Consider the following 24263-nt stretch of genomic DNA (forward strand, 5'->3'; position numbering starts at 1 on the left):
CATTTCATCAGTCTGTTATAACAGGTCTACATTTCATCAGTCTGTGTTTATAACAGGGTCTACATTTCATCAGTCTGTTGTAACAGGTCTACATTTCATCAGTCTGTTGTAACAGGTCTACATTTCATCAGTCTGTTATAACAGGGTCTACATTTCATCAGTCTGTTGTAACAGGTCTACATTTCATCAGTCTGTTATAACAGGGTCTACATTTCATCAGTCTGTTATAACAGGTCTACATTTCATCAGTCTGTGTTTATAACAGGTCTACATTTCATCAGTCTGTGTTTATAACAGGTCTACATTTCATCAGTCTGTGTTTATAACAGGTCTATATTTCATCAGTCTGTGTTTATAACAGGTCTACATTTCATCAGTCTGTGTTTATAACAGGGTCTACATTTCATCAGTCAGTGTTTATAACCACCTTTTAACTTGGCGCTCGAACGTTCTGTCCGTATCGACCACCTTTAAACTTGGCGCTAGAATAAGGGTTAGAATAAGGGTTAGAATAAGGGTTAGGGAAGGGTTAGAATAAGGGTTAAGGTTAGAATAAGGGTTAAGGTTAGAATAAGGGTTAAGGTTAGAATAAGGGTTAGAATAAGGGTTAAGGGTTAGAATAAGGGTTAGAATAAGGGTTAGAATAAGGGTTAGGGAAGGGTTAGAATAAGGGTTAAGGTTAGAATAAGGGTTAGAATAAGGGTTAGGGAAGGGTTAAGGGTTAGAATAAGGGTTAAGGGTTAGAATAAGGGTTAGAATAAGGGTTAAGGAAGGGTTAAGGGTTAGAATAAGGGTTAAGGGTTAGAATAAGGGTTAGGGAAGGGTTAGAATAAGGGTTAAGGTTAGAATAAGGGTTAGAATAAGGGTTAGGGAAGGGTTAGAATAAGGGTTAAGGTTAGAATAAGGGTTAGGGATGGGTTAGAATAAGGGTTAAGGTTAGAATAAGGGTTAAGGGTTAGAATAAGGGTTAAGGGTTAGAATAAGGGTTAGAATAAGGGTTAGGGAAGGGTTAGAATAAGGGTTAAGGTGAGAATAAGGGTTAGAATAAGGGTTGGAATAAGGGTTAGGGAAGGGTTAGAATAAGGGTTAAGGGTTAGGGAAGGGTTAGAATAAGGGTTAGAATAAGGGTTAGGGATGGGTTAAGGTTAGAATAAGGGTTAAGGTTAGAATAAGGGTTAGAATAAGGGTTAAGGGTTAGAATAAGGGTTAGAATAAGGGTTAGGGTTAGAATAAGGGTTAGGTTAGAATAAGGGTTAGAATAAGGGTTAGAATAAGGGTTAGAATAAGGGTTAGGGTTAGAATAAGGGTTAAGGGTTAGAATAAGGGTTAGGGAAGGGTTAGGGAAGGGTTAAGGTTAGAATAAGGGTTAGGGAAGGGTTAAGGTTAGAATAAGGGTTAGGGAAGGGTTAAGGAAGGGTTAGGGAAGGGTTAAGGGTTAGAATAAGGGTTAGGGAAGGGTTAAGGTTAGAATAATGTTGCATGGCTGAAACGGCATCACTGACTAATGGCTCTCTCCAATCTGGATCGCTGAAACGTTACAGATTAAGCAAAATACATTTTTTTTGAGCCAACATATGCAGCGTTTACCGTGAATGCAGTTTCTATCAGGCTGTAATGCTGAATTTCAGCAATACAGATTGGATAGAACCAGTAATGTTCAAAGTCTGTTTCTGTACCATTACTTTGCAATGACAATAATGGTCAAATTAAGATCCTATAACCTGGTGGAGTTATTTTATGGTCTTATCCACATTGAGGAGGCAGAAAGAGAGCCTGTATGATATTTAAACACATTGGAGGCAGAAAGAGAGCCTTATGATATTAAAACACAGAAAGAGAGCCCGTATGATATTAAACACAGAAAGAGAGCCCGTATGATATTAAAACACATTGAGGAGGCAGAAAGAGAGCCCGTATGATATTAAAACACATTGAGGAGTCAGGAAGAGAGCCCGTATGATATTAAAACACATTGAGGAGGCAGAAAGAGAGCCCGTATGATATTAAAACACATTGAGGAGGCAGAAAGAGAGCCCGTATGATATTAAAACACATTGAGGAGGCAGAAAGAATTATTTACAGTTTGACTTCTGTGGTCGAAGTTGATAGATTTTCCTGATGAAATGGACCAAAATCGCCAAGACAGCCTGACGGTGTTCAGGGGGGAAACTCTACAGCCCGGCGGTGTTCAGGTGGGAAACTCTACAGACCCAGGAGACAGCCCGGCGGTGTTCAGGTGGGAAACTCTACAGCCCGGCGGTGTTCAGGTGGGAAACTCTACAGACCCAGGAGACAGCCTGACGGTGTTCAGGTGGGAAACTCTACAGACCCAGGAGACAGCCCGGCGGTGTTCAGGTGGGAAACTCTACAGCCCGGCGGTGTTCAGGTGGGAAACTCTACAGCCTGACGGTGTTCAGGTGGGAAACTCTACAGACCCAGGAGATAGCCTGACGGTGTTCAGGGGGGAAACTCTACAGCCTTTTTATAGCATTCTATTAGATTCTATATTGGATTCTTTATAGCACTCTATTGGATTCTATAGCATTTAATTAGATTGTATATATCATTCTATTGGATTGTATATATCATTCTATTGGATTCTATATAGCATTCTATTAGATTCTATATAGCATTCTATTAGATTCTATATAGCATTCTATTTGATTCTATAGCATTCTATTAGATTCTATATAGCATTCTATTAGATTCTATAGCATTCTATTTGATTCTATAGCATTCTATATAGCATTCTATTGGATTCTATATAGCATTCTATTGGATTCTATATAGCATTCTATTAGATTCTATATAGCATTATATTGGATTCTATAGCATTCTTTTTGCATTCTATTAGATTCTATATAGCATTCTATTTGATTCTATAGCATTATATTCTTCCCCAACAGCAGCTTCTGTTTGTCTTTGTTGTTTCCATAGAGACAGAGTCCTCCCAGCCTGGGCTCATCATTGGTCTTATTAAATGTATTTTATATTAAAAGTGACTTCTTGTCCCCTGTGATCATTGGTCCTGGTAACTGTATAGGTCAATGTCTGCGTCCCCCATTCTCCAACCTTAATCCCCAAGTGTACACTTTGTCTTGCACACTTTCTTGCGTGGATTTAAAAAAATATAAAAAAAATCCCAGCCTCCAGCCAATGCATACACCAATCTTATGCGAAGTGTGCAAGTGCACACTTGTGGGGGGGAAAAAGGGTGTAGACTCGGGACACAGCCTAGGAGTGAAAGTGCTTGTTGACGTGAAGGAGACTGTGGGGTTTCTGGGGATCTGGTGCCATCTGCTGGTGAACCGCAGCTCAGTGTCTGTATTCATAAAGCGTCTCAGGGTAGGAGAGCAGATTCAGGATCAGTTTGGCCTTTTTGGTCTCTATTCAAAGAGTCTGGTAACTCCACAGTCCTGGAGAGAGATGGTCTCTATTCAAAGGGTCTGGTAACTCCACAGTCCTGGAGAGAGATGGTCTGGTAACTCCACAGTGCTGGAGAGAGATGGTCTCTATTCAAAGGGTCTGGTAACTCCACAGTCCTGGAGAGAGATGGTCTGGTAACTCCACAGTCCTGGAGATGGTCTCTATTCAAAGGGTCTGGTAACTCCACAGTCCTGGAGAGAGATGGGTCTGGTAACTCCACAGTCCTGGAGAGAGATGGGTCTGGTAACTCCACAGTCCTGGAGATGGTCTCTATTCAAAGGGTCTGGTAACTCCACAGTCCTGGAGAGAGATGGTCTGGTAACTCCACAGTCCTGGAGAGAGATGGTCTCTATTCAAAGGGTCTGGTAACTCCACAGTCCTGGAGAGAGATGGTCTGGTAACTCCACAGTCCTGGAGAGAGATGGTCTCTATTCAAAGGGTCTGGTAACTCCACAGTCCTGGAGAGAGATGGTCTGGTAACTCCACAGTCCTGGAGAGAGATGGTCTCTATTCAAAGGGTCTGGTAACTCCACAGTCCTGGAGAGAGATGGTCTGGTAACTCCACAGTCCTGGAGAGAGATGGTCTCTATTCAAAGGGTCTGCTAACTCCACAGTCCTGGAGAGAGATGGTCTCTATTCAAAGGGTCTGGTAACTCCACAGTCCTGGAGAGAGATGGTCTGGTAACTCCACAGTCCTGGAGAGAGATGGTCTCTATTCAAAGGGTCTGGTAACTCCACAGTCCTGGAGAGAGATGGTCTCTATTCAAAGAGTCTGGTAACTCCACAGTCCTGGAGAGATGGTGGGTATTTAGACCATTGTATTTGAAATCAGATGTGTTAGTGCTGGGCTGGGACAAAAGCCTGCACCGTCAGAAGCTCTGGGCCATACAGACACAGACAAACCTTTTTCATATCATCACAAACTGTACAAGGACAAGTTAGGAAACCGTGAGATAGTTTATTATACAACGGTGGTTAAAAGTTGAACAAGAAAGTTATGAAATAACATCTGCTAACAGGTGTGACTGGTAGTCATGACAACACCACTAACACAGTTGACCCAACTAGGACAGATGTACTAACACAACTAGGACAGATATACTAACACAACTAGGACAGATGCGTAAACAGAATGACACCAGTCGTTACCGCGGTGATGAAGGATGAGTCTCCATCTTTAAACCCGTGGTCCTCGCCAGTCTAATATTCCAGGTTATCTGGGTGAGTCTCCGTCTACATTCAGGTTGGTTCCTAACTAATTAGTGACTTTAAATTCATCAATCAAGTACAAGGGTGAAACCCCCCCCCCCCCCCCCCAGACGCTCAGCCCTCCCCCCCAGACGCTCAGCCCCCCCCCCCCCCCCCCGACGCTCATCCCCCCCCTCCCCCCAGACGCTCAGCCCCCTCCCCCCCAGGCCCTCCCCCCTCCCCCCCAGACGCTCAGCCCCCCTCCCTCCCAGACGCTCAGCCCCCTCCCTCCCAGACGCTCAGCCCCCCCCCTCCCCCCCAGACGCTCAGCCCCCCTCCCCCCAGACGCTCAGCCCCCCTCCCCCCCAGACGCTCGGCCCCCCCCTCCCCCCAGACCCCCCTCCCCCAGACGCTCAGGCCCTCCCCCCTCCCCCCCAGACGCTCGGCCCCCCCTCCCCTCCAGACGCTCGGCCCCCCCTCCCCCCCAGATGCTAGGCCCCCCCCCACCCCCCACAGACGCTCAGCCCCCCCCTCCCCCCAGACGCTCAGCCCCCCCCTCCCCCCAGACGCTCAGCCCCCCCTCCCCCCCAGACGCTCGGCGACGCTCGGCCCCCCCCCCCCCCAGACGCTCGGGCCCCCCCCTCCCCCCCCAGACGCTCAGCCCCCCCCTCCCCCCAGACGCTCAGCCCCCCCTCCCCCCCCAGACGCTCAGCCCCCCCTCCCCCCAGACGCTCAGCCCCCCCCACCCCCACAGACGCTCAGCCCCCCCCTCCCCCACAGACGCTCAGCCCCCCCCTCCCCCACAGACGCTCAGCCCCCCTCCCCCCTGACGCTCAGCCCCCCCTCCCCCTAGACGCTCAGCCCCCCCCTCCCCCCCCAGACGCTCAGCCCCTCCCCCCCCAGACGCTCAGGCCCCCCCCTCCCCCCCAGACGCTCGTCCCCCCCCCCCCTCCACGCATCGCTAGGTATCCTTCATTGGATCGGTGTGTAATGCTGTTGAAAATACATCTGTTCCTCTTTAGATGGCAGCACAGAGAATAGCAGGTCACTAAGATCTCAGTAACCTTTCAACCCCTCGCTCCCAGCCACATCTCTACGCCAGGAGGACAGTCTGTATGTCGCTGTACGGTCCGTAGCGACCGTACCGGTCCTTGCCCACCACGATCACGTAGGTGGTACCCGATTGGTACTTGGTTACCGTGACAGCCATGGGCAGGGCCAGGGCCTTGACCACACCCACATTCCTCCAGGACGGGGAGACGCTGCTGCTATGACTCTCCTGAGCGATGTAGATACTGGAGGGGGGGGAGAGAGGGGGGAGGGAGGGGGGGAGAGGAGGGGGAGAGAGGGGAGGGGAAGGAGAGAGGGAGAGAGGGGAGGAGGAGGGGAGAGAGGGGAGGGGAGGGAGGGAGAGAGGGGGGAGAGAGAGGGGGGAGGGAGAGGGGGAGAGAGAGAGGGAGGGGAGAGGGGGAGAGAGAGAGGGAGGGAGAGAGGAGAGGGAGAGAGAGAGGGAGGGAGGGAGAGGGGGAGAGAGGAGGGGGGAGGGAGAGGAGGAGGGGGGAGAGAGAGAGAGAGAGAGGGAGGGAGAGAGAGGGAGGGAGAGAGGGGGAGGGGGGAGAGAGGGAGGGGGAGGGGGGAGAGAGGGAGGGAGAGGGGGAGAGAGAGGGAGGGAGAGGGGAGACATTCCTTTCTATTGTTGTTTGTAAATGGTAATCATAAAACACTAAAAACATGGAGATGATTTCAGTTGATTTGAAAGTTCGACAAATTGCACAACTTGCCCCATTCACTTTCATAGCCTGCGAGAGCCGGGTCGCTCTGTGTGTGTCTGTACCTGTAACTGTCCATGTCGGGCGCTGCGGGGTCTTCCTCCGTCACCCTCCAGTGGATGACCAGACAAGGGGCAGGGTTTCGGATACGGGCCAGGTGTACTAGGGGCTTCTGGGGGATGGAGTAAGAGGCGGCCTGGAGAGGGAGGGAGGAAGGGAACGGGGTCGGGGGGAGAGGAGGGAGACGGGACAGCAGCTCACTCTGAGACGGAGGAAGACGAAGAGGGACTGGAGGACACGAGGACTCCTCCGTCTTAACCGTGGTTTCCATCTTCACCGTGCCCTCCGTTTTAACTGGACCGTCTGGAGACGTGACTGCTGGTCTGGTCACTGGTACCACAGAAGCCTCTACCTTCTACACACACAAGAGAAGGGAGAGGTTATATGGTTTGCAAGGTACTGAGAGAGAAAGACAGAAAATAACTACTTTCAGAAGACTATATTGTTGCTAGATCATAACCACTAATAACTGCTAATAACCGCTAATAACCGCTAATAACTGCTAATAACCACTAACCGCTAATAACCACTAATAACCGCTAATAACTGCTAATAACCGCTAATAACTGCTAATAACCGCTAATAACTGCTAATAACCGCTAATAACCGCTAATAACTGCTAATAACCGCTAATAACTGCTAATAACTACTAATAACCACTAATAACCGCTAATAACTACTAATAACTGCTAATAACCGCTAATAACCGCCAATAACCGCTAATAACTACTAATAACTACTAATAACCGCTAATAACTACTAATAACTACTAATAACCACTAATAACTACTTTCAGAAGACTATATTGTTGCTAGATCATAACTGCTAATAACCACTAATAACCACTAATAACCACTAATAACGGCTAATAACCGCTAATAACCACTAATAACTACTAATAACCGCTAATAACTACTAATAACTACTAATAACCACTTTCAGAAGACTATATTGTTGCTAGATCATAACCACTAATAACTGCTAATAACCGCTAATAACCGCTAATAACTGCTAATAACCACTAACCGCTAATAACCACTAATAACCGCTAATAACCGCTAATAACTGCTAATAACCGCTAATAACTGCTAATAACCGCTAATAACCGCTAATAACTGCTAATAACCGCTAATAACCGCTAATAACTGCTAATAACCGCTAATAACCGCTAATAACCACTAATAACCACTGTCAGAACACCATTGAGAGTGACAGGTGACATGGAATGCAGAGAGGTCAGAGGTCAGAGCGTAGCAGGAACCTACCAGGACTTGAGGAGAGAGAACGGGAGGAAGAGGAGAAAGAGGAGGAGGAGGAGGAAGAGGGATGTTTTGTTTCTTTCCATTCCTCTCTTTTTCTCTCTTCCTGTCTGGGGCCTTTTTATTGGACATCTAGAGAGACAAAACAACCAACCACAGACAAGCTGTTAGTATCAGAACCTCATCAGTAGGTGTGTGTGTGTGTGTGTAGTGTGTGTAGTGTGTGTGTGTGTGTGTGTGTGTGGAGTGTGTAGTGTGTGTGTGGAGTGTGTAGTGTGTGTGTGAGAGATAGGTGTGTGTAGTGTGAGCCCCCCGAGTTCGCCCCTGTATGTATGTGTGTGTGTGTAGTGTGTAGTGTGTGCAGTGTGTGTGTGTGTAGTGTGTGTAGTGTGTAGTGTGGAGTGTGTAGTGTGTGTAGTGTGTGTGTGTAGTGTGTGTGTGTAGTGTGTGTGTGTAGTGTGTGTAGTGTGTGTAGTGTGTGTGTGATAGATAGGTGTGTGTGTGTGTAGTGTGAGCCCCCCGAGTTCGCCCCTGTATGTATGTGTGTGTGTGTGTGTGTGGTGTGTGTAGTGTGTGTGTGTGTAGTGTGTGTGTGTGTAGTGTGTGTGTAGTGTGTGTGTGTGTGTGTGTGTAGTGTGTGTGTGTGTGTGTGTGTGTGTGTAGTGTGTGTGTGTGTAGTGTGTGTAGTGTGTGTAGTGTGTGTGTGTGTAGTGTGTGTAGTGTGTGTGTGTGTGTGTGTGTGTAGTGTGTGTGTGTGTGTGCAGTGTGTGTAGTGTGTGTAGTGTGTGTGTGTGTGTGTGTAGTGTGTGTGTGTGTGTGTGTGGTAGTGTAGTGTGTGTAGTGTGTGTAGTGTGTGTAGTGTGTGTGTGTGTGTGTAGTGTGTGTAGTGTGTGTGTGTGTGTGTGTGTGTAGTGTGTAGTGTGTGTGTGTGTGTGTGTAGTGTGTAGTGTGTGTGTGTGTGTAGTGTGTGTGTGTGTGTGTAGTGTGTGTGTGTGTGTGTGTGGTGTGTGTAGTGTGTGTGTGTAGTGTGTGTGTGTAGTGTGTGTGTGGTGTGTGTAGTGTGTAGTGTGTGTGTGTGTGTGTGTGTGTGTGTGTGTGTAGTGTGTGTAGTGTGTGTGTGTGTGTGTGTGTGTGTGTGTGTAGTGTGTGTGTACGTTACCATTTTCTGCCAGAACCCATCTACGACCTTCCTCTTCCTCTGCTTCTCAGCTGAGTCTTCCTCATCAGAATCTGACCTGAACAACATGGATTATAGAGAGATATAATAATATATATATTATTAAACACTGAACAAAAACATTAAAAACACAGCATGTAAAGGCCTGGTTTCATGTTTCATGGACGAACTAACAGATTCTAAAAAAAAATAAAAAAGACTTTGGTGGCGGCTTATGGTAGAATTATAATATTGAATGTACCCACGACCCCCCTTTATATCTTAACGATATAACATTAATAAAATGGTAGATTAGTATCAACAGCTCTAACAAGATGGCCACCGCAGTAAATACTGACTGGCACCCGAACTAACAGAAAGACCCGTATACTACAAATACATACTGTATACTGAGATATACTACAAATACATACTGTATACTGAGATATACTATAAATACATACTGTACGCCCTGAGTTATATACTATAAATACATTCTGTACGCCCTGAGTTATATACTATAAATACATACTGTATACTGATATATACTACAAATACATACTGTACGCCCTGAGTTATATACTACAAATACATACTGTATACTGAGATATACTACAAATACATACTGTATACTGAGATATACTACAAATACATACTGTATACTGAGATATACTATAAATACATACTGTATACTGATATATACTACAAATACATACTGTATACTGAGATATACTACAAATACATACTGTATACTGATATATACTACAAATACATACTGTATGTCCTGATATATACTATAAATACATACTGTATGTCCTGATATATACTATAAATACATACTGTATGTCCTGAGTTATATACTATAAATACATACAGTATGTCCTGAGTTATATACTATAAATACATACTGTATGTCCTGAGTTATATACTATAAATACATACTGTTTGTCCTGATATATACTATAAATACATACCGTAATTTGCGGAAGTTTGAAACGTTTTCCTCGTAGTCGGGCGGAAGCTGCTGACGCAGACTCGTCTGTACCCTGACGGACAGGCCTTTACGTCTCATAAATCTGAGGCACCACGATGGTCCACCTCTAAAATCCTCAAACTTCATTTCGGCGGCGATTGTTTTGGCTTTCAGTCGGATCTGCGCAGTAGAAACACCTCGTCCGTCTGCTCTCCGTGTGTCGACCCAGTCTTCCAGCTCATTTTCTAGTTCGGGCCATCTGCTTTTCCTCCCTCTGAAAGCTTTAGTTGTCTTTTTGCACCGAGTCAATTCCTCACGCTGCCGTTTCCAACGTCTTATCATCGATTCGTTAAGACCAAGCTGCCGTGCAGCATCTCTGTTTCCTTTTCCAACAGCCAGATCAATCGCTTTCAACTTGAAAGCTGCATCATGTGCATTTCTTCGTGTCTTTTCCATGATGAGGGTGACAAAATGACTACCGTAATCAGAACGATGGGAAGTTTGAGAGCGCTCGATTTAATCTGAACAGTAAACAAAAATAGTTGTTTTGACCTTAACCCCGTTCGCCAATTTCATTGGTCTAATGGCAGCTTCATGCCGCCAAAAAACTGAGCACGTCACAGAATGTGTTTTTTGGATAAAAAAAAATAAAAAATTGAAAGCGGGAAAAATCCATATATTAGCCGCGTCATTGTTTAAGCCGCGAGGTTCAAAGCGTGAGAAAAAAGTATTTGATCCCCTGCTGATTTTGTACGTTTGCCCACTGACAAAGAAAGGATCAGTCTATATTTTTAATAGTAGGTTTATTTGAACAGTGAGAGACAGAATAACAACAAAAATATCCAGAAAAACGCGTGTCAAAAATTTTATAAATTGATTTGCATTTTAATGAGGGAAATAAGTATTTGACCCCTCTGCAAAACATGACTTAGTACTTGGTGGCAAAACCCTTGTTGGCAATCACAGAGGTCAGACGTTTCTTGTAGTTGGCCACCAGGTTTGCACACATCTCAGGAGGGATTTTGTCCCGCTCCTCTTTGCAGATCTTCTCCAAGTCATTAAGGTTTCGAGGCTGACGTTTGGCAACTCGAACCTTCAGCTCCCTCCACAGATTTTCTATGGGATTAAGGTCTGGAGACTGGCTAGGCCACTCCAGGACCTTAATGTGCTTCTTCTTGAGCCACTCCTTTGTTGCCTCGGCCATGTGTTTTGGGTCATTGTCATGCTGGAATACCCATCCACGACCCATTTCCAATGCCCTGGCTGAGGGAAGGAGGTTCTCACCCAAGATTTGACGGTACATGGCCCCGTCCATCGTCCCTTTGATGCGGTGAAGTTGTCCTGTCCCCTTAGCAGAAAAACACCCCCAAAGCATAATGTTTCCACCTCCATGTTTGACGGTGGGGATGGTGTTCTTGGGGTCATAGGCAGCATTCCTCCTCCTCCAAACACGGCGAGTTGAGTTGATGCCAAAGAGCTCCATTTTGGTCTGATCTGACCACAACACTTTCACCCAGTTGTCCTCTGAGTCATTCAGATGTTCATTGGCAAACTTCAGACGGGCATGTATATGTATTCTTGAGCAGGGGGAGCTTGCGGGCGCTGCAGGATTTCAGTCCTTCACGGCGTAGTGTGTTACCAATTGTTTTCTTGGTGACTATGGTCCCAGCTGCCTTGAGATCATTGACAAGATCCTCCCGTGTAGTTCTGGGCTGATTCCTCACCGTTCTCATGATCATTGCAACTCCACGAGGTGAGATCTTGCATGGAGCCCCAGGCCGAGGGATATTGACAGTTCTTTTGTGTTTCTTCCATTTGCGAATAATCGCACCAACTGTTGTCACCTTCTCACCAAGCTGCTTGGCGATGGTCTTGTAGCCCATTCCAGCCTTGTGTAAGTCTACAATCTTGTCCCTGACATCCTTGGAGAGCTCTTTGGTCTTGGCCATGGTGGAGAGTTTGGAATCTGATTGATTGATTGCTTCTGTGGACAGGTGTCTTTTATACAGGTAACAAGCTGCGGTTAGGAGCACTCCCTTTAAGAGTGTGCTCCTAATCTCAGCTCGTTACCTGTATAAAAGACACCTGAGAGCCAGAAATCTTTCTGATTGAGAGGGGGTCAAATACTTATTTCCCTCATTAAAATGCAAATCATTTTATAACATTTTTTGACATGCGTTTTTCTGGATATTTTTGTTGTTATTCTGTCTCTCACTGTTCAAATAAACCATTAAAATTATAGACTGATCCTTTCTTTGTCAGTGTGCAAACGTACAAAATCAGCAGGGGATCAAATACATTTTCCCCCCCAAATACTTTTTACACCCCTGTCAGAGCCAGGGGTGTAAATGAGATTTCATTTCATAGCGGTACAGGACCTACTGTGTGTGTGTGTGGTGTGTGTGTGTACTGTTACGTGTGTGTGTGTGTGTGTGTGTGTGTGTCTACCTGCTGATGTCCACAGTACCCAGTCCACTCTCAGTCTCGGTCTCAGTCAGGTCCACAAGACCAGAACCCAGCATCCTCTGGTGAAACACACATCATTATCTTTCACAAAGACGCATCACCACCATGGAACATACAAACCACGACCGCACGTCTCTACAGTGTTAGAGAGAGGAGAGAGAAGAGAGGAGAGAGAGAGAGGACAGAAAGGAGAGAGAGGAGAGAGGACAGAGAGAGAGAGAGAGGACAGAGAAAGAGAGAGAGAGAGAGAGAGAGAGAGGACAGAGAGAGAGAGAGAGGACAGAGAGAGAGAGAGAGGACAGAGAGAGACAGAGAGACAGAGAGAGAAAGAGGACAGAGAGAGAGAAAGAGGACAGAGAGAGAGAGAGGACAGAAAGGAGAGAGGACAGAAAGGAGAGAGGACAGAAAGGAGAGAGGACAGAAAGGAGAGAGGACAGAAAGGAGAGAGAGAGGAGGAGAGTGTGTGTGAGTCCTACCTGATTGTGTTTAACTCCTGGAGGTCGTAGCATCCTGACATAAGAGATGGCTGCATCCCCCCTCCTCTTCACTTTCTTTATGTGAGCCTGAGAAACACAGTTATTCCACCTCTAACTAGGGTTTCTATTAGCAGAGGGTTATTCCACCTCTAACTAGGGTTTCTATTAGCAGAGGGTTATTCCACCTCTAACTAGGGTTTCTATTAGCAGAGGGTTATTCCACCTCTAACTAGGGTTTCTATTAGCAGAGGGTTATTCCACCTCTAACTAGGGTTTCTATTAGCAGAGAAAAACAGTTATTCCACCTCTTACTAGGGTTTCTATTAGCAGAGGGTTATTCCACCTCTAACTAGGGTTTCTATTAGCAGAGGGTTATTCCACCTCTAACTAGGGTTTCTATTAGCAGAGGGTTATTCCACCTCTAACTAGGGTTTCTATTAGTAGAGGGTTATTCCACCTCTAACTAGGGTTTCTATTAGCAGAGAAACACAGTTATTCCACCTCTAACTAGGGTTTCTATTAGCAGAGGGTTATTCCACCTCTAACTAGGGTTTCTATTAGCAGAGAAACACAGTTATTCCACCTCTAACTAGGGTTTCTATTAGCAGAGGGTTATTCCACCTCTTACTAGGGTTTCTATTAGTAGAGAGAGAGAGAGGAGGGTTATTCCACCTCTAACTAGGGTTTCTATTAGTAGAGGGTTATTCCACCTCTAACTAGGGTTTCTATTAGTAGAGAGAGAGAGAGAGGAGGGTTATTCCACCTCTAACTAGGGTTTCTATTAGTAGAGGGTTATTCCACCTCTAACTAGGGTTTCTATTAGTAGAGAGAGAGAGAGGAGGGTTATTCCACCTCTAACTAGGGTTTCTATTAGCAGAGAAACACAGTTATTCCACCTCTAACTAGGGTTTCTATTAGTAGAGAGAGAGGAGGGTTATTCCACCTCTAACTAGGGTTTCTATTAGCAGAGAGAGAGAGGAGGGTTATTCCACCTCTAACTAGGGTTTCTATTAGCAGAGAGAGAGAGGAGGGTTATTCCACCTCTAACTAGGGTTTCTATTAGCAGAGAAACACAGTTATTCCACCTCTAACTAGGGTTTCTATTAGCAGAGAGAGAGAGGAGGGTTATTCCACCTCTAACTAGGGTTTCTATTAGCAGAGAAACACAGTTATTCCACCTCTAACTAGGGTTTCTATTAGCAGAGAGAGAGAGAGGAGGGTTATTCCACCTCTAACTAGGGTTTCTATTAGTAGAGAGAGGAGGGTTATTCCACCTCTAACTAGGGTTTCTATTAGTAGAGAGAGGAGGGTTATTCCACCTCTAACTAGGGTTTCTATTAGTAGAGAGAGAGGAGGGTTATTCCACCTCTTACTAGGGTTTCTATTAGTAGAGAGAGAGGAGGGTTATTCCACCTCTAACTAGGGTTTCTATTAGTAGAGAGAGAGGAGGGTTATTCCACCTCTAACTAGGGTTTCTATTAGTAGAGAGAGAGAGAGGAGGGTTATTCCACCTCTAACTAGGGTTTCTATTAGTAGAGAGAGAGAGAGAGGAGGGTTATTCCACTTCTAACTAGGGTTTCTATTAGTAGAGAGAGAGAGAGGAGGGTTATTCCACCTCTAACTAGGGTTTCTATTAGTAGAGAGAGAGAGGAGGGTTATTCCACCTCTTACTAGGGTTCCTATTAGTAGAGAGAGAGAGGAGGGTTATTCCACCTCTAACTAGGGTTTCTATTAGTAGAGAGAGAGAGGAGGGTTATTCCAACTTTAACTAGGGTTTCTATTAGTAGAGAGAGAGAGGAGGGTTATTCCACCTCTAACTAGGGTTTCTATTAGTAGAGAGAGGAGGGTTATTCCACCTCTAACTAGGGTTTCTATTAGCAGAGAGAGAGAGAGGAGGGTTATTCCACCTCTAACTAGGGTTTCTATTAGTAGAGAGAGAGAGAGGAGGGTTATTCCACCTCTAACTAGGGTTTCTATTAGTAGAGAGAGAGGAGGGTTATTCCACCTCTAACTAGGGTTTCTATTAGTAGAGAGAGAGGAGGGTTATTCCACCTCTAACTAGGGTTTCTATTAGTAGAGAGAGAGAGGAGGGTTATTCCACCTCTAACTAGGGTTTCTATTAGTAGAGAGAGAGAGAGGAGGGTTATTCCACCTCTAACTAGGGTTTCTATTAGTAGAGAGAGAGAGGAGGGTTATTCCACCTCTAACTAGGGTTTCTATTAGTAGAGAGAGAGGAGGGTTATTCCACCTCTAACTAGGGTTTCTATTAGTAGAGAGAGAGAGAGGAGGGTTATTCCACCTCTAACTAGGGTTTTCTATTAGTAGAGAGAGAGAGGAGGGTTATTCCACCTCTTACTAGGGTTCCTATTAGTAGAGAGAGAGGAGGAGGGTTATTCCACCTCTAACTAGGGTTTCTATTAGTAGAGAGAGAGAGGAGGGTTATTCCCACCTCTAACTAGGGTTTCTATTAGTAGAGAGAGAGAGGAGGGTTATTCCACCTCTAACTAGGGTTTCTATTAGTAGAGAGAGGAGGGTTATTCCACCTCTAACTAGGGTTCTATTAGCAGAGAGAGAGAGGAGGGTATTCCACCTCTAACTAGGGTTTCTATTAGTAGAGAGAGAGGAGGGTTATTCCACCTCTAACTAGGGTTTTCTATTAGTAGAGAGAGAGGAGGAGGGTTATTCCACCTCTAACTAGGGTTTCTATTAGTAGAGAGAGGAGGGTTATTCCACCTCTAACTAGGGTTTCTATTAGTAGAGAGAGGAGGGTTATTCCACCTCTAACTAGGGTTTCTATTAGTAGAGAGAGAGAGAGGAGAGTTATTCCACCTCTAACTAGGGTTTCTATTAGTAGAGAGAGAGAGGAGGGTTATTCCACCTCTTACTAGGGTTTCTATTAGTAGAGAGAGAGGAGGGTTATTCCACCTCTAACTAGGGTTTCTATTAGTAGAGAGAGAGAGAGGAGGGTTATTCCACCTCTAACTAGGGTTTCTATTAGTAAAGAGAGAGGAGGGTTATTCCACCTCTAACTAGGGTTTCTATTAGTAGAGAGAGAGGGGGGTTATTCCACCTCTAACTAGGGTTTCTATTAGTAGAGAGAGAGAGGAGGGTTATTCCACCTCTAACTAGGGTTTCTATTAGTAGAGAGAGAGAGGAGGGTTATTCCACCTCTAACTAGGGTTTCTATTAGTAGAGAGAGAGAGAGGAGGGTTATTCCACCTCTAACTAGGGTTTCTATTAGTAGAGAGAGAGGAGGGTTATTCCACCTCTAACTGGGGTTTCTATTAGTAGAGAGAGAGAGGAGGGTTATTCCACCTCTAACTAGGGTTTCTATTAGTAGAGAGAGAGGGGGGTTATTCCCACCTCTAACTAGGGGTTTCTATTAGTAGAGAGAGAGAGGAGGGTTATTCCACCTCTAACTAGGGTTTCTATTAGTAGAGAGGAGAGAGGGGGTTATTCCACCTCTACACTAGGGTTTCTATTAGTAGAGAGAGAGAGGGGGTTATTCCACCTCTAACTAGGGTTTCTATAGTAGAGAGAGAGAGGAGGGGTTTATTCCACCTCTACTAGGGTTTCTATTAGTAGAGAGAGAGCGGAGGGGTTATTCCACCTCTAACTAGGGTTTCTATTAGTAGAGAGAGAGAGGAGGGTTATTCCACCTCTAACTAGGGTTTTCTATTAGTAGAGAGAGAGAGGAGGGTTATTCCACCTCTAACTAGGGTTTCTATTAGTAGAGAGAGAGAGAGGAGGGTTATTCCACCTCTAACTAGGGTTTCTATTAGTAGAGAGAGAGGGGGGTTATTCCACCTCTAACTAGGGTTTCTATTAGTAGAGAGAGAGAGGAGGGTTATTCCACCTCTAACTAGGGTTCTATTAGTAGAGAGAGAGGGAGGGTTATTCCACCTCTAACTAGGGTTTCTATTAGTAGAGAGAGAGAGGAGGGTTATTCCACCTCTAACTAGGGTTTCTATTAGTAGAGAGAGAGAGGAGGGTTATTCCACCTCTAACTAGGGTTTTCTATTAGTAGAGAGAGAGAGAGGAGGGTTATTCCACCTCTAACTAGGGTTTCTATAGTAGAGAGAGAGAGGGGGTTATTCCACCTCTAACTGGGGTTTCTATTAGTAGAGAGAGAGAGGAGGGTTATTCCACCTCTAACTAGGGTTTCTATTAGTAGAGAGAGAGGAGGGTTATTCCACCTCTAACTAGGGTTTCTATTAGTAGAGAGAGAGAGAGGAGGGTTATTCCACCTCTAACTAGGGTTTCTATTAGTAGAGAGAGAGAGAGAGGAGGGTTATTCCACCTCTTACTAGGGTTTCTATTAGTAGAGAGAGAGAGGAGGGTTATTCCACCTCTAACTAGGGTTTCTATTAGTAGAGAGAGAGAGAGGAGGGTTATTCCACTTCTAACTAGGGTTTTCTATTAGTAGAGAGAGAGGAGGGTTAATTCCACCTCTAACTAGGGTTTTCTATTAGTAGAGAGAGAGGAGGGTTATTCACCTCTAACCTAGGGTTTTCTATTAGTAGAGAGAGAGAGGAGGGTTATTCCACCTCTAACTAGGGTTTCTATTAGTAGAGAGAGAGGAGGGTTATTCCACCTCTAACTAGGGGTTTCTAGTTAGTAGAGAGAGAGGAGGGTTATTCCACCTCTAACTAGGGTTTATATTAGTAGAGAGAGAGAGAGGAGGGTTATTCCACCTCTAACTAGGGTTTCTATTAGTAGAGATAGAGGAGGGTTATTCCACCTCTAACTAGGGTTTATATTAGTAGAGAGAGAGAGGAGGGTTATTCCACCTCTAACTAGGGTTTCTATTAGTAGAGAGAGAGAGGAGGGTTATTCCACCTCTAACTAGGGTTTCTATTAGTAGAGAGAGAGGAGGGTTATTCCACCTCTAACTAGGGTTTCTATTAGTAGAGAGAGAGGAGGAGGGTTATTCCCACCTCTAGAGAGAGAGGAGGATTATTCCACCTCTAACTAGGGTTTCTATTAGTAGAGAGAGAGAGAGGAGGGTTATTCCACCTCTAACTAGGGTTTCTATTAGTAGAGAGAGAGAGGAGGGTTATTCCACCTCTTACTAGGGTTCCTATTAGTAGAGAGAGAGAGGAGGGTTATTCCACCTCTAACTAGGGTTTCTATTAGTAGAGAGAGAGAGGAGGGTTATTCCACCTCTAACTAGGGTTTCTATTAGTAGAGAGAGAGAGGAGGGTTATTCCACCTCTAACTAGGGTTTCTATTAGTAGAGAGAGGAGGGTTATTCCACCTCTAACTAGGGTTTCTATTAGCAGAGAGAGAGAGAGGAGGGTTATTCCACCTCTAACTAGGGTTTCTATTAGTAGAGAGAGAGGAGGGTTATTCCACCTCTAACTAGGGTTTCTATTAGTAGAGAGAGAGAGAGAGGAGGGTTATTCCACCTCTAACTAGGGTTTCTATTAGTAGAGAGAGGAGGGTTATTCCACCTCTAACTAGGGTTTCTATTAGTAGAGAGAGGAGGGTTATTCCACCTCTAACTAGGGTTTCTATTAGTAGAGAGAGGAGGGTTATTCCACCTCTAACTAGGGTTTCTATTAGTAGAGAGAGAGAGAGGAGGGTTATTCCACCTCTAACTAGGGTTTCTATTAGTAGAGAGAGGAGGGTTATTCCACCTCTAACTAGGGTTTCTATTAGTAGAGAGAGAGGAGGGTTATTCCACCTCTAACTAGGGTTTCTATTAGCAGAGAGAGAGAGGAGAGTTATTCCACCTCTAACTAGGGTTTCTATTAGTAGAGAGAGAGAGGAGGGTTATTCCACCTCTTACTAGGGTTTCTATTAGTAGAGAGAGAGGAGGGTTATTCCACCTCTAACTAGGGTTTCTATTAGTAGAGAGAGAGAGAGAGGAGGGTTATTCCACCTCTAACTAGGGTTTCTATTAGTAAAGAGAGAGGAGGGTTATTCCACCTCTAACTAGGGTTTCTATTAGTAGAGAGAGAGAGAGGAGGGTTATTCCACCTCTAACTAGGGTTTCTATTAGTAGAGAGAGAGAGGAGGGTTATTCCACCTCTAACTAGGGTTTCTATTAGTAGAGAGAGAGAGGAGGGTTATTCCACCTCTAACTAGGGTTTCTATTAGTAGAGAGAGAGAGAGGAGGGTTATTCCACCTCTAACTAGGGTTTCTATTAGTAGAGAGAGAGAGGAGGGTTATTCCACCTCTAACTAGGGTTTCTATTAGTAGAGAGAGAGAGGAGGGTTATTCCACCTCTTACTAGGGTTTCTATTAGTAGAGAGAGAGAGAGGAGGGTTATTCCACCTCTAACTAGGGTTTCTATTAGTAGAGAGAGAGAGGAGGGTTATTCCACCTCTTACTAGGGTTTCTATTAGTAGAGAGAGAGGAGGGTTATTCCACCTCTAACTAGGGTTTCTACTAGGTTCACATTCCAGTAACTGGACCCCCCCCCTACCTCCAGTCTGCGTATGGGCTGGTCGTATTTAGGTTCACATTCCAGTAACTGGACCCTCTCTAGTAGAGACGCCATCTTGGATTCAGACTGTTTCATGGCACTATGCACCTCCTGCTGGAGCAGACCCTGTACCTGGGGAGAACACACACCTGGTTAATATATACACACCTGGTTAATACACACACACACCTGGTTAATACACACACACACCTGGTTAATATATACACACACCTGGTTAATATATACACACACCTGGTTAATATATACACACACCTGGTTAATATATACACACACCTGGTTAATATATACACACACCTGGTTAACACACACACACACACCTGGTTAATAAACACACCTGGTTAATATATACACACCTGGTTAATATATACACACACACCTGGTTAACACACACACACACCTGGTTAATATATACACACACCTGGTTAATATATACACACCTGGTTAATACACACACACCTGGTTAATATACACACCTGGTTAATACATACACACACCTGGTTAATATATACACACACCTGGTTAATATATACACACCTGGTTAATATATACACCTGGTTAATATATACACCTGGTTAATACACACACACCTGGTTAATATATACACACCTGGTTAATATAAACACCAGGCCCTGGACCTGGACACAACATACCAAAAACATTCCACAACAGAAAGCCAATGAATTAAGAGTCATTCCAACTGAATATGACCAGACTAATTACCTCATACTTGGAGAACATCTTGATTGGCTGGTCAGAGTCAGGTGACCCATCTTCATGCTCTCTGGTCCTCTTCCTCATCCTGGTGAAGATGAAGACAGAATGCTTTAACTAAACTAAAGCCAACAGTTATATTTCTGGATGGTTAATGACTATATTTGAAATATTGAACAGAAAATATTTTTTAAAAACGCAACATGCAACAATTTCTAAGAGTTTATTGATATCAATCAATTTAAATCAATTAACTGGCCTTAATCTATGGATTTCACTATGACTGGGAAGAGGCGTAGCCATTGGTGGGAATCCAGGCCTAGCCAATCAGAATAATTTCCCCCCCCCCAACAAAAAAAATTGATTTATTATTACAGACATAAATACTCAACAACACTCAATATTAACAGGGATGTAAACAAAATTTGTGCACAAAATTTGAGAGAAATAACCTTTCTGTGCGTATTGGAATCTAAATTACGGATTGCCTCTCATCCGCTTGTCGTCCCCTTGTGACATAGTTTGAACATCTCAATTGTCATCAGAAAACACATTTGTTTAAGTGATGAACTGTTTCGCTGCCAGACAAGGCTCCTCTGAAAGCCAGGTGTAGCAGTGGTAAGGTGTTGGGACTCTGCTGTTGGGGACTCGGCTGTTGGGGACTCGGCTGTTGGGGACTCGGCTGTTGGGGACTCGGCTGTTGGGGACTCGGCTGTTGGGGACTCGGCTGTTGGGGACTCGGCTGTTGGGGACTCGGCTGTTGGGACAGATTTATGTCGGCCCTAACAGTGTGTGGGCACCGTTTGTCACCGTCATTGTGCAATTACTGTATTGTTTAATGTTGTATTGTGGTTTGCTGGCATGCATCCCCCAATTTGAGAGGGGGGGGCTTCCCCCCCACCAAGATTTACATGCTAAAATCACCACTGCCTTGGCCTGTAGCATTTGAGCGAGCGAGAGAGAGAGAACATTATTTTAAGATAGCGAGCCCTGACGCCAATAACTCAACTGCCTTCAGCACGGAGAGAGAGGGACCTGACGATATCCTCACCTTACTACGGTGCCAATAGGATATGTATTGCTATTCGATACTGTGATTTTATTTTGATTCGAGGTTCCAAAACCGTCATTGTACAACTAATATATTGTTTAGTGTTGTGTTGTGGGTTTGCTGGCATGCATCCCCCAATTTGAAGGGGGGGGGGGGGTTCCCCCCACCAAGATTTACATGATAAAATCACCACTGCCTTGGCCTGTAGCATTTGAGCGAGCGAGAACATTATTTTAAGATAGCGAGCCCTGACGCTCATAGGAAGAGATTGTTGGTTAAATGGGCTATCTGTAAGGTTTTATATCTTACCGATGAACTACCGTAACAAAAACTTTAAAATAACTGATGTTGGTACAAAATGGAGGGAATGTTGGAACATAACTAACGAAACTACAGTTAACAACAACAAAAATGTACGCTTAAATCAAGTATAAACTAATGTATAGAATTTATTACACGCGAGAGATAAAAATTCACATACTTCTAAACCACGACGGCAGAGTGATGGCTTAAAGTGTAAAAAAATAACTAATGACTCAATAACCCAATGCCTTCTGGGAATGTTAGAAACGTCCAACAGTTACGGGCGGAGTTACAAAGTTGGCTGTCTGAAGTACTACCAATGTAAATGTACTTTTTAATCCGTCTGTCTGTATAATTTCAAGACATGACATGGGAGGATGGGAACCCATATCTCCTGAATGAAAACATGGCCGTCTCATGGTAGGATGGGAACCCGTATCTCCTGAATGAAAACATGGCCGTCTCATGGTAGGGTGGGGGGATGAGGAACCCATATCTCCTGAATGAAAACATAGCCGTCTCATGGTAGGGTGGGGGGGATGGGAACCCATATCTCCTGAATGAAAACATGGCCGTCTCATGGTAGGGTGGGGGGGATGGGAACCCATATCTCCTGAATGAAAACATGGCCGTCTCATGGTAGGGTGGGGGGGATGGGAACCCATATCTCCTGAATGAAAACATGGCCGTCTCATGGTAGGGTGGGGGGATGGGAACCCATATCTCCTGAATGAAAACATGGCCGTCTCATGGTAGGGTGGGGGGGATGGGGACCCATATCTCCTGAATGTTTTGGCATTCAGTTCCAAAAAGTCGCTTTCTGATCGATCTATCTATCTCTCTCTATATATATATATATATATATATATATATATATATATATATATATATATATATATATATATATATATATATATATATATATATATATATATATATATATATATATATATATATATATATATGTGTGTGTGTGTGTGTGTGTGTGTGTGTGTGTGTGTGTGTGTGTGTGTGTAAAGTTTTGTTGAAAGCAAAAAGGGGTCAGAAATTGACTCAGATCAAATGAACGACCCCTACATGTAGTCCAAGGCCACCCACCAAACAAGGCTTCAGAAAAGGCCTTCTGTGACATTAGGAAACAAAACTAGAAAGTGTCAACATCATTAAGTACATAGTTGAATCATGAATATTAACAGTGTGGCTCAAAACTTGTAATATTATAAAAACATTTTAAAAAAGGTACAATTTCAAAATCATAGTGCACGTGCAGGCCAAGTCAAGTTCTTCCACACCGATCTCGAAAAACTTTTTTTTTTGTATGTACCTCGCTTTGTGCACGGGGGCATTGTTTGCTGTTTGGGGGTTTGAGGCTGGGTTTCTGTATAAACACTTTGTGACATCTGCTGATGTAAAAAGGGCTTTATAAATACATCTGATTGATTGTCATGCTAAAAACAGGAAAGGGCCTTTCTCTAAAACTGTTGCCACAAAGTTGGAAGCACAGAATCATCTAGAAAGTCATTGTATGTTGTAGCGTTAAGATTTCCCTTCACTGGAACTAAGGGGCTCATTCCATGAAAAACAGCCCCAGACCATTATTCCTCCTCCACCAAACTTTACAGTTTGGCACTATGCATTGGGGGAAGGTAGCGTTCTCCTGGCATCAGCCAAACCCAGATTTGTCTGTCAGACTGCCAGATGGTGAAGCGTGATTTATTTCTCCAAGAGGACGTTGTTTCCACTGTTCCAGAGTCCAATGGCGGCGAGCAATAAATCAGCTCTAGCAGGGCAGAAATGTAAAGACACCGGAATCCTTTACACGTTTTCAAAGTGTTTAAGTTCATAAACATGATTTACACAATGTTGTTGACATTTTGCCGTTTCGTTTCTAGGCTCACGGTACAACAATTATTTTATTTTTTATTGTGTGACTTGGACTAATAACTAAAATCAAGTTTGTTCCCTACGTTTGTAAGTTAGGTAACGTTAGCTGTTACTTCCCATATGCGTCCCCATATTGGACTCGAACCAGTCACACTAGAAGTACCGTTACCCATCGCTCCACAAATACCGTGGCCCTTACCGAACAAGGGGAAAACAACTATTTTAACATTTCACACCGGTTACACCAACACAATTCTGGTTTAAGATAACAAAACAAAAAATCCTCCCTCCGTCTCTCCTTGTAATCGGGATGCAGGAAAAACTAACGTTATAGCTAAATAACGTTTACATGTCTAACGTTAACTAGCAACGGCTCTAAAGCATCTCAACAAATCTCTCCAACATTTCCAATGAATTAAGAACTAAATCAATAAATAATCAATTCCAGATTAGAAAACGTAACACAAACCTGTCTCGATCTTTTTTTGTTCTCTGCTAAGGGGCTTTTCTTTCTTGTCTAGTAGCTAGCTCCGTTAGCAGCTACCGAAAAACGGAGGAAAACAACAGAGCACCGAATTCCTGGATTACCGGAAACGGACCCATCGGTAAATCTCTAAGAATATCGCGAGAATTCTTCAAAACATCTGGCGTGACTTTGGTGGGGGTTTTGAGACCATTCATTTCTCTCTGCTTGATGATGATGATGATTTAAAAAGTCACATAGATTTTACATGACAAAAAAATATATTCATTTGACAATATATTAACATTCCTCAACGATAACACGTAGTAATAAACAGATTATGGCTATTTTTTTGTTGTTGTGATATTAGCTACATTTCCCGCAATATTTTTTTGGGGTCGAAAATCTATGGGCATATACAATGGGAGAAAGCATGAAAAATGGCTGACACATATTGTATCTGTAACAAGGTAAAGGAAGTTTAATTTAAAGTGTTACATGGAATTTGTCCTGAAAAAACATGTGTTGGAAAGATTCAAGCTGAATATAATTGTGATAATTGATATAATTGTGATTTCTGTGGAATGGAGAAAGTATCAAACCATTTTTTTTTTTTTTTTTTTTTT

General features: G+C 44.1%; 1 protein-coding gene across 2 annotated transcripts; it reads right to left on the reverse strand.

Moving 5' to 3' along the window:
• Positions 1-5589: 5589 nt before the first annotated feature.
• Positions 5590-23788, reverse strand: LOC115180744 (activating transcription factor 7-interacting protein 1). 2 transcript variants are annotated; one of them, XM_029742925.1, is made up of 9 exons: positions 23644-23788; positions 19946-20024; positions 19205-19336; positions 12774-12860; positions 12280-12356; positions 8862-8937; positions 7709-7834; positions 6449-6798; positions 5590-5909 (listed from the first exon to the last, which is right to left on the reverse strand). In XM_029742925.1, the coding sequence occupies exons 2-9, from the start codon at positions 20021-20023 to the stop codon at positions 5708-5710; spliced, it is 1128 nt and encodes a 375-aa protein (XP_029598785.1). In that variant the 5' UTR covers position 20024; positions 23644-23788; the 3' UTR covers positions 5590-5707. The 2 variants fall into 2 exon arrangements, with proteins under 2 accessions (XP_029598785.1, XP_029598784.1); XM_029742924.1 differs by lacking the exon at positions 23644-23788 and adding an exon at positions 20196-20283.
• Positions 23789-24263: the final 475 nt, after the last annotated feature.

Source organism: Salmo trutta, unplaced genomic scaffold (assembly GCF_901001165.1).
Source record: "Salmo trutta unplaced genomic scaffold, fSalTru1.1, whole genome shotgun sequence".
Classification (NCBI taxonomy): domain Eukaryota; kingdom Metazoa; phylum Chordata; class Actinopteri; order Salmoniformes; family Salmonidae; genus Salmo; species Salmo trutta.